Here is a 10,710-nt window from a genome sequence, read left to right on the forward strand (position 1 = left end):
GCCTGATAATAGACATGAACTTGTCGCATGAAACTCACGATTCAGTAATTTTCATACGTTGGCCCTCTTTGCATGTTCATAAGACAAAAATTGTCACAACTTGTTAACAACCAGTTGGACGGTGGGAATGCCAATGCAGACGGAGGTCGTGATCAGCGCATTTTTCTAATGAGGAGCTCAAAAGGATTAAGACATAACGCATAGGTAATAAAGAAAGTGTTACACTCACGTGTGTCATACTGATTTTGCAAAACTCGTGAAAGAATTCATGTATTGCCGTCTCTCTCGCTTGGGAAATACAAGAATTCTGACGCTCGTTTCATAAAATCAGTATGACACACATGCTTGTGAAATATTCTTTATGACAATGATAGTACAAAAGTTTGACATGCTAGGGAAAAATGCAGTGTGTTAAATCTTGAATGTTGGGATGTGTTTTTGTTTATTATTTGATTGGAAGCAGGGCAATGATCTATGGCAGCATATTCTGCGTTGACAAGAGCCTTAATTGATGCTGAATGTTTTTTGTAATGACGACAATGATTTTGTTCAAATGTCTTCTTTGGTATAATCACTGATGCATTGGACCCGTGAAGATCCGGGTTAGAATTGGTCTTCAGCAGTAGTAACTAGCATCGGTCTGGGACCGCTCCAGATTCTGGGACCGCTCCAGATTCTGGGACCGCTCCAGATTCTGGGACCGCTCCTGGCTTCTGATTTGTCGAGAGGGTCACGTGACCTCTGTGACGTCACTTCCGGTCACGTGACCTGCGCAGTGCATTATGGGATACCTGCGCGCGCATCCAAGATGGCGTCACTTCCGTTTCCGGTGGCGCGCGCATCCAAAATGGCGTCACTTCCGTGTCCGGTGGCGCGCGCCTACAAGAGGGCGGAGCATCCGTGTCCGGGGAGGAGGGGGAAAACCCGGAGAAGCGCCCGTACGAGGGGGAACAAGATCGACAGGGTTGTTGTTCTGGTGTGGTTCTAAAAATAGAAATAGGCGTGGGGGTGGTGGTGGTGGGGGGTGGTGAAGGGAGGGAGGGAGGGAGGGAGGGAGGGGGAGGGGAGAAGGGGTGGGAGGGTCGTCAAAGCAAAGGAGGAAAAGCTGTCTTTCGGGAGAGATGGGTGGCCCTGAAAAGGGCCGTTGGAAAACAAACTGGAAACTGGAAACTGGAAACGGCAGGAACACTGGAACACTGGAAAAACTGCAAACGATGGGAAACGGGTAAAAACAGTGGGGCAGCATGACCCATGCGTTAGTCACTTTGTTCAGAGGATTTCACTTCTCCATCCTCTACTTCCATCTCATCCTCGGACGGAAGGTGTCGTCGGCGCTTTGAAACGTGTTTTCGTGAGGGGGACCTGTTCCGTTTTCTTTTCTCTAGACGAGGTGTGATGCCTACCCGGAGTTGTGTGAGACATTCTTTTAGGTCGAGGACATCGGAATGCATGTCTTCGATGTGATGAAGCACTTGTGCCACGGGTGTCACGGGTGTCACGGGGGCCACGGGGGTCACGGTTGCCACGGATGCCACGGGTGTCGACGTGGACGGTGTTGCTAACGTTTTCTTTCGACTGGGTTCTGGGCAATCTGCAGCGAAATGACCCAGGGCTCCACAGTTGTAACAGCGGTCCAGGCGATGGGGAGTCTTCTTTCGACGGGGTTCTGGACAATCTGCAGCGAAATGACCCAGGGCTTCACAGTTGTAACAGGGGCCCTGGTACTGCTTCTCCTGCTTCTCCTGCTTCTCCTGCTTCTCTTGACTGTTCAGCTTCGGACAGACATAGTGACGGTGACCTTGAGTGTGGCACTCGGTACATGTCACTTCAGGGCAGTACAGGTAACTGTGACTGTCGGTCTGGCACATCCTACAACTGTATCGAGCTGACATGATGGGTTTCATAGAATGCAGTGTGTGTGAGTGGCTTCGCTCTTGTTTTGTTTTTATAGGAGAGGCACTGACACCCTGCTTCCTGATTGGTTCCCCAGGCAGCGCCCCCGATTGGTTCGTTCCGGGGCCTGGTCCGCACCTCGGTTTTCCAAAACGGACCGACCCCTGTGCTTCTTTTCCATAGGAAATGGATTTTACCATGGGAGAGAAAGCACAACCCCGGTTCGGCCAATCAGAGCCCCGTCAGGCCCGAGCGCCGCTTCTGATTGGTCGATCACCCAGGCTTCGGATTGGTCCGATTTCGATCCTGTTTTTTATCGGGATGTGCATTTCGATCCTGTTTTGTTTTTTCTTCATCCTACAGACAACATAACACGACTATGCGTTTTTAACAAAAATTTAATTCCCCTGATCACATGAACCAACACCACAAAACAAAAGTCACAGGATGAGGGAGGACATCCCTGTGATTTTTGTGAACACGAGGGAGGGGTGACCGCGAGGGTAGGAACGTCTGACCACTTTGAAAAAAACAACAACAAAACGTTGTCACTTGGGGTGAACAAGACACTCGACTCTTCGTTTCCGTGCTTCTTGGGACACCAAACGTCTGTATTTTTCGTTCACTTCTCCATCAGGACAAAACACACACAAGTATTCGCAGGGGACTTGGGCATGCTTCAGATGTTCTTTCCAGGGTTGGTCTGTGGCTTCCCATTGGCGGAGTGCCACACCGCAGCAATAACAGGTCACACAGTCCCCTCGTCCTGGATAGAAATAGCCAGCCATGGCCATATCATAAGGGGTCTGGGTCATCTGTTGAGGCCACGTTTTAAAAGACCTCAGACGTTCTTGAAATGAATCATAGTGGGGATGAGAAGGTTGACACAAGGTGTAAGAAGGAAAAGGTCTCTCCAGAACGTCACCGAGTCGACACCTGTCGTCCATCAAGAGTGTGTCGTCCATCAAGAGTGAACGTTTTCTCGCTTCTTGTTCTCTTGCCTTTTCAGACACCCACTCGGAATCCGTGACGACATCTCGGGAGGATGACATAACATTCATAGAACGTCTTTGCTCCATGATGACGGTGACTTCACTGAAAGAAGGTCTGAGGGTTCGCCTGCTTTTATGAAACTCTCCACCCTACACCCTTCAACGGAAGGTCATGACTTTAGCTTTTATGAAACTCTCCACCCTACACCCTTCAACGGAAGGTCATGACTTTAGCTTTTATGAAACTCTCCATCTCCTCCACCTCATCACGTGACGTCAGCCTGTGTTTGGGTTGACGGACACACGGCATGATCCATGACATGATCCATGACATGACATGGCACACGGGGAGGGGTGTAGGGGGGATCGATGCGTGCTGGAATGACTGACACCAGGCAGCTGATCTTTCAAGCATGGCCTTTCTCTTTTATCTATTTTTAGTTTTAATGTTTCACTTTGGTGTGCACTGACATGACAGAGGCACAGACAGACAGACAGACAGACAACATCGACGACATCTCAACTCAACCTCTACCCTCGGTTCGGCACTCTATTGGAGTTGAGATCAATCAAGACACAAAGAGTCAGTTCAATCAATCACTGTTTAATCATGAAAAAAACCAATCACAACCCGATACAATGGAAATACGAAAAGTCAATGGAGGAGGGAGTGCTTTGCATGTCCCTACAACCACCGCCACAACAACAACAACAACAATAACGCGACCACGTTTTCCTCTTCCATCTTCAAGCTCTTCCATCTTCAAGTCCCTAAGAGGGGGTCCTCCCTCAAACCTGTGAGAGGCCCAACCGTTCAACACGTACAGTCTATGGCCTCCCTGAAACAGACATGACACATCACTTGATCACGGTTGCAGCTGGCGTGTTGACAAAGTTCTTCGAGTGAAGAGGAGGATCACCATAAGATGTGCTCCTCAGATGCGATAGGCATGTCATCATGTGTCACTATGCTGTCATAGGTCAACATACTACAAGTACAGTCTATGAGCTCCAGCTCACAGGCATGACACATCACTTGCCCGCTGTTGCAACTGATGTATCTTAACATGTTGTTGTGTCGGCAAACACGACATTCGCGTTGTAGGGGAGTGAGTTGAGCTTCTCCATAAGGATCCAGGTCAACGTTGTCATCATCATCATCATCGTCGCAAACCATGGGCGTACCTGAGGAGTAGACATGAACCTCTTCCGGGGATGCTGGTGACCAAGAAGCCTCGAGCAGGGGAAGCGTGTCCAGATCCATGGAAGGGAGAGTGGCCATCTTGAGCGCTTCATGATCATCGAGGTCACCCGTCGCCATCATCACAGGGGCATTCGGTGAATAGGTGGGCTCCCGAGGGGTTTGTTCCCACCACTGTTCTAGCACGGACTGGGCTGAACTGACATCAGGGGTCCTGTCAATCATAAGGACAGAGGCCATTTAGGATAGGCATAGGTCATGCATATGAATCACATCAAGAATGACTGAGACAAAGAAGAGCAGGGTACTTACAGTTGTTCTTGAGGAGAGATCTTCAGAGATAATTTCTTCTGTGATCGTCTTTTTGCAGGCGTTGCAGGTGTGACAGGTTTCAAAAAGGATGTCCCCCTCGTGTCGATGTCTGTTGTCGCCGCAGTCGTGGTTGCTGTGGCTGCTGTGGTGGTGGTGGTGGTGGTGGTGGTGGGGACTGGCGCTGTGGGGGTGGGGGTGGGGGTGGTGGTGGTGGTGGGGGTGGGGAGTGTTGCCGTTGCTGTGGGGGTCACCACGGCTGTGGGTTTGCGTGTCTTTTTCTTCTGGATCATCTTGATCGTCTTCTTCGATGTGCCTTTCTCGGGTTCAGTCAGCTTCCGCATCTTTGAACGTATCTGGTCGCACATCAGGTTGTCGCCCTTCGCACGTAACTTGGCGTACGCGTCGTCGGTCTTCATCTTTAAACACAGCAAGTCGTACACTTCACCCCACAGTTCAGCAGTCATGTTACCGTTCCCCTCTCCACTGCTTCCTTGGCCACTCATGTCGCTTCGTGTCTTGTCATTCAACCGTTTCGACATGATGTTGTCCGGATGTTCTGTTCGTTGTTGTTGTTGTTATTGTTTCTTTCCAAGTCTTCACAGAGGCACGTCAACACTTGATGGTACTCTCTCCAAACACGCGTTTCTTCCAGATAAAACGCCAACAACCAACACAACGTGAGGAACATCAATCAGAGGGGACGATGTTGTTGCTTGGTCCGTTCAGTGAAAAGTGATGACCGGAGAGCGTCGGTCGTATTAAAAGCCACGGAGGTCCTGCTTTCTGATTGGTCCGTTCCGGGGCCTGACTTTCACCTTGGTTTTCCAAAACGGACCGACCCTTGTGTTTCTTTTCCATAGGGTTAGGCTTGTAGCGTGGGAGAGAAAGCACAACCTCGGTTCGACCAATCAGAGGCCACCCTGGTTCGAGCGCGGCCTCTGATTGGTCGATCATCCAGGCTTCGGATTGGTCCGATTTCGATCCGTTTTTTTCTGTAGGGGGTCCATGTCGATTCAGTTTCGATCCGCTGTCATGAAAATTTTTAGTGAAAGTCGTCTCTGTACCCAAAGGGGAGCGTGTCTACAGGTAGCCCTGTGATGTCGTCGTAGACGATGCGTCGCTTGTCGTACACGGTACGATAGTCTTTTCGGGTGGGTCGGGTCACGAGTGCGTTTTCGTGCCGAGGGCCTTTTCGAATGATCTGATGAGGGTAATCCAAACTGATTTTCTCCTCCTCTTTCCCAGGCCGTTGTCCCAGTATCAGTCCTTTCATGGTGTCAAAGTTGAGATGGCGTTGGTTTCGGTAATTCAAAGTGAACCCTCGCACTTTGCAGGTCGTGCGCGTTCCATCGGGTCTGGGGTTCATTAACTCGTAGCCATAGTTTTTGGGGCCTCCCGACACAAACGTCTTGATGGTGTTTCCGTCCAGTTCATCCGTAAACTCGCCCAACGAATGACCCAGCTCTGGATTCGCGTCGTGGGGTCGATGAATGTAAATGACGCTGTCCGTGTCAAAGTACAACACCCTGCGGTTCACCAGGGCAAGGGTCTCGTACAGCTTGAGACGTGCTTGGGCGGTGACCCAAGCAGCGATGGCGACGTTGAAATGAGAATGAGGGGTTTGGAATTCTTTCTGCTGGGTATAGGTCACTTCCACCATGTGTTCGTTGACCACGACCACATCCTCGATGGTATTGCGTTCATCCCTCCACAAGGCAAAGTACTGTACAGGATCGTTCATATACACGTTCTGACTGTAGTCTACCCGTTGACCAAACTTGCCCCAGAGCGAATTCAGTTGCATCTTGGCAATCGTGCGACGTCCTGGATTTTTTTCGATGCGGTCCTTGTCCAACCCAATGCCTTCTTTGTCGTAGATCTCCTGGATGTACGCGTCGTGATCCGTACATCCTTCGGGGTATCCGCTGGCTTCGAGCTTCTCCTTGAAATGTCGATCGATGTAAGTGTCAAAGAGTCCCACTTGCTGGGTGTCGGGGTCATGCTGTGCAAAGGTGTCAAAATGCCAAACGTCGTAGATCTGAAGCACCCGGTAGTCATACTTCTTCACGGCTTCCTGGAGTTCTACGGTGGCGTACGTCCCCACCCATGACCTCTCTTCGTCCGTGTGCTCGCAGGGGGAGTCTGACCGGGTATCGGCACACGTGCGGCACAAAGGACAGAGCAGTTTGCCACCCGATCTGTAAGGCAGTAGCGGATGATAAAGTCGTTTCGGGGGTAGGACACGGCATTGGATCAGGCCTTTCAGTTCAAACAATGTGTCCACAGGGGGTTGATGGAGAAGGGTCGGGTGTCCCGTGGGAAACGCTCCGGTCTTACAAATGTAAGGGTAAAGGGAACAAATATCGATGTACTTGATGGTTTCACCTTCTTGGGCTTCGTAGCATAATCGCGTCGCATTGGTGCGTCCTCCATAGAAGGCGTCGCGAGGGTTGAGCGGCCCGGGGACGTGAATACAGCGGGGTCCCTGCAAGAAAGCACGCAGAGCGGAGTCCTCCCGTTGCATTTTCGTAAACTCGTGCTCCCACAGGGTGACGATCCGTTTCACCTCAGGGTGTTGACTCAAGAGACTCAAGCGGTAGTGGGTGTCGGTGTAACGGGCTCCCAACGACGAGCCCAGGACGGGATGCGGTTCTCCACGTTGGGTCTTGTGACAGGCCTGGCACCCATGCCAGAAACAGCCCAGGAATTCGTAGACGGTGCCTGTCGCTGGATCGTAGCCATCCACGGTGTACCGATGTTGACCCCCTCCACACGTGAACTCTTTTTCACCGCCATTCCTGGCGTGCTGGAGGTGCAGATGGGGATCCGTTTCCATCAGATAGTGGAGCCAGTGCATACAGGCCTGGGAATAGTTTCTCTTGGGTTGGTAGCCTTGAGGTGGGAGAATGGCGATGGTATTGGGTTTCAGGTCGTGTTTTCGGAAGGATTTGATGGTGAACGCTGCAGCTGTCATCACTTCCACAAAGGGATCCATGCCCACCGAGTGAATGGCGTTCTGTCGGAAGTAGGCGCATCCCCGTCTCAAAATGTCCACATCGCTTTGGCAGTAGGTTAAAAGTTCTCCTTGTAAGTCGAACAAGGCTCCTTCTTGCACTTTTTGGGTATGCCACTGGAGGAAGGCTGTGCGTTCCGCGGGAGACATGCCATCGGAATCGTACGTGACGGCTGGTGGATAGGGACCTCTGTAGGTTTGGTTGACTCTCGTATTAAAAAAGTGTGGAAAGTACCCTTTCTTCATTTCTTTCAGCCCAAAGCTCTTGGGAAAGGCTTTCAGGGGGTAAGGGATGAAATTTAAGCTGTCTTCGAAACATAACCGTCCCAGGGTCATTTGCAAAATTTGTTGGCCATGCCGAATCTTGGTGGGGAGTGTCACCAGGAGGGGGGACAGACCCTTCAGGACTAAGTGTAAATCATAGGATCGTGCATTATGGGCCATCACATAAATGCGATCCTCCTTCGGGACTGTATGGCAGGAGGTGTTCTTGTTCTTTGGCTTCTTTGTTTTCTCCACTTCCATGGCCTCTTCCCCCTCTTCCCCCTCTTCCATCTCTTCCCCCTCTTCCACCAACTCCTCCCCCTCCTGCTGGGGTGATGCCTGTCGTTTGGAAGCGTGCTTTCTTGAGGGGGTGTCATCCCGTTTTCTTTTTTTCCCCAGGTGAGCTGTCGTCCCCTTGCGTGTGCTGCCCTCCTCTTCCTCTGGTTGGGGCTTCTTCTTGGGTATTTCAGACAACGTGGTCAACCACACACACACATCATGTCGCGTGGTGGGGCCTCGAAACACGATCTCACGGCTGGGACCATACCCTTCTTCTCTCCATGGACAGTGTTCGCACAAGTTCTTGCTCACTTCACTGATGCATCGTCCACATCCTAGTTGCACCACGCACAAATTTGGAATGTGTTCCCCCGTGTCTTGCATGCATTCAAAATCGTAGAAGGCGTATTGAACATGGTCTCGTAGGGGATGTTGTTCCTCTTCCCCCTCCTCCTCCTTCTCCGCTTCCTCCCCCTTCTCCCCCTCCTCCTCCTCCTCGTTTTCTTCACGGAGAGGCGTCATGTAACAGCGATGATCTGGGGTCATGGGTTCTCGGCACACCAAGCAGGGATGGTCTTCATCGAAGCACTTGTGGTGAGCCATGGGGGTCTCCAAGACGCGGACCAGCTGAAAACAGTTCGGGCACCTGTGAATCGATTGACAGACGCTGGGTTTTCCCTCTGACGGTGACTGGAGATGTCGGGTGTAACACGTTGGATTGGGGAACCAACCTTGACATGTCAAGCAAGGGATCCCGTGCTCTTCCTGGGGTCCACAATAACTAGAGTAGAAGCAGCGGGGACAGCGGTATTCCTTGGTGCAGGGATGGTTTTCGGGATGGTCGTAACGTTGGTCACAGCGTTCGCAGTAATGGACAGAGCCATAAAAAGCGGGCATGGAAGTGATGACATCTTAGTGGTGATCATGATGGTAGAGATGCAGCACGGTGGCGTGGGGTGGAGTCTCATCACACTTGTACAACAGTCTCTGACCCACCTCTTGACTGTAGACTTTCAGTTGATAATGCAGACGGGTCAAGGCTCGTCCCACGCGTGCGAGGGCGTCCAGACCCCGACAGGGGCCTTCGGGCAGGCCAAGGCTTCGACACAAGGCCCGTGCCCGTATGCCTTGAACGTCGACGCGATCCGTTCTCGTCAGTCTCTTTCGCTGGGCGGTCCATGCTGGGGTCAGAGGGTGAGGCTGGTGGGCATAATGCTGTGCCACCACCAGGGCCCGTGCCAAACAGGATTGATCTTCGTTCTTGATCCGTACGATGCACTTTTTGCGTGTTAAAAAAGCTTCGAGTCCAATCACGTTTTTCAGTCGGAGAGGGCCACTGCCCGATCCTAGCCTGTTGGGATCTGCGACGTGTACTAAGGTCACATCCATGGTGGCATCGATGTTCAGGTCTTTGTTGGACTGTTGGACTTTTTCCACGGCTTGCAAAATATCGAGCCCATGGAGATCTTCAAAACGTCGAAAGGGAATCCGTATGGGAGTGTTCAAAGCGGGATGATCGATACCTAGACCAATACGATCTCCCTTCTGACCTGATATCTGTTCATAAAAGTCATCGATCACCCTGTCAAATAAAGCTGGCAGTTCCATGGGGACGCGTTCCGGTGGTAAGGTGTCCAAGTAGTCTGGGTTGAAAGTCAAACGATAGGTATGATTAGTAGTTCTTAGCCGTCTGGAGCGGGTGATATCTTTCCTCTCCAAACGATAGGGCGTACTTTGGTTGCTCGTCATGATAACGATGTGTATCTGATGAACGTCTGTACTCTAAGAGGTGCTGAACGTCTGAGGAATGGACAACCCTTCCCCAAAACAGGATCGAAATCGGACCAATCCGAAGCCCGGATGGCCGACCAATCAGAAGACAGCACCAACCAATCAGAAGACAGCACCCGAACCGAGTTGTGCTTTCTCTCCCATGGTAAAATCCATTTCCTATGGAAAAGAAACACAGGGGTCGGGTCGTTTTAGAAAACCGAGGTGCGGACCAGGCCCCGGAACGAACCAATCGGTGCGCTGCGTTTTGGACCAACCAGAAAGCAGTGAGTTTCGATCCGTTTCTTCCCCTATAAAACAAGCGTGGATTCGAGTGGGTCAGTGTATGTGACATAAAATCATCTAGAATGGCTGAAACAAAGAAGAGTGGTACGACGACGACGACGACAACGCGTGGCGAAGATGCGGTGATGGATAGTGCAGAACCTCATGGATACTGGAGTAAGAGTCATGCCGAGGAGGCGGTGTCACTGCTCAGTCAAACACCATCGCACTATTATCTACGCTTTGAAAGAAGGCTCGCTTCGTTTGAGACGTGGCCCACGCAAATGTATCAGACTGCTGAAGAGATGGCCCATGCGGGCTTTGTCTACACTCAGGGTGCCGATGGGGTGTGCTGTTTCCAATGTGGGGTGCGGCTGAGACAATGGGCACCCCACGACGATCCTTGGGCGGCACATCACAAGTGGTCCCCAGACTGCGACTACCTCAAGCTAACCGGGTTGGTGAAACATCAGAAGAAGCTACAACTGCACTATCTCTGCGAAGAGAAACAGAGGTACACGAATGACGTAGCACGGCCGGCTGCCTAGGAGGACGTTTCCCGTGTCCTGCGTTGCCGTTCAAGTTCCCGTTCAAGTTCCCGTTCAAATGTTTTTCTTTTCTTGGTTGGAACCCCAAGTGGACAGCAGCAGAAAAGTTTTTCTTCCCCAAAACGGCCCTTTTCAGGGCCACCCATCTCACCC

At 51.4% G+C, this 10,710-nt stretch overlaps 2 protein-coding genes across 2 annotated transcripts; both read right to left on the minus strand.

Moving 5' to 3' along the window:
* Nucleotides 1–3,473: 3,473 nt before the first annotated feature.
* LOC125376155 lies at nucleotides 3,474–4,200 on the minus strand. The gene is made up of 2 exons (XM_048387971.1): nucleotides 4,071–4,200; nucleotides 3,474–3,724 (listed from the first exon to the last, which is right to left on the minus strand). The coding sequence occupies exons 1-2, from the start codon at nucleotides 4,185–4,187 to the stop codon at nucleotides 3,494–3,496; spliced, it is 348 nt and encodes a 115-aa protein (XP_048243928.1). The 5' UTR covers nucleotides 4,188–4,200; the 3' UTR covers nucleotides 3,474–3,493.
* A 1,240-nt stretch (nucleotides 4,201–5,440) lies between these two features.
* Nucleotides 5,441–8,557, minus strand: LOC125376094. Its single transcript, XM_048387700.1, has one exon. It carries the CDS (start codon nucleotides 8,555–8,557, stop codon nucleotides 5,441–5,443), a length of 3,117 nt encoding a protein of 1,038 aa, XP_048243657.1.
* Nucleotides 8,558–10,710: the final 2,153 nt, after the last annotated feature.

This window comes from Haliotis rufescens, unplaced genomic scaffold (genome assembly GCF_023055435.1).
Source record: "Haliotis rufescens isolate VD_foot unplaced genomic scaffold, xgHalRufe1.0.p SCAF_7, whole genome shotgun sequence".
Classification (NCBI taxonomy): domain Eukaryota; kingdom Metazoa; phylum Mollusca; class Gastropoda; order Lepetellida; family Haliotidae; genus Haliotis; species Haliotis rufescens.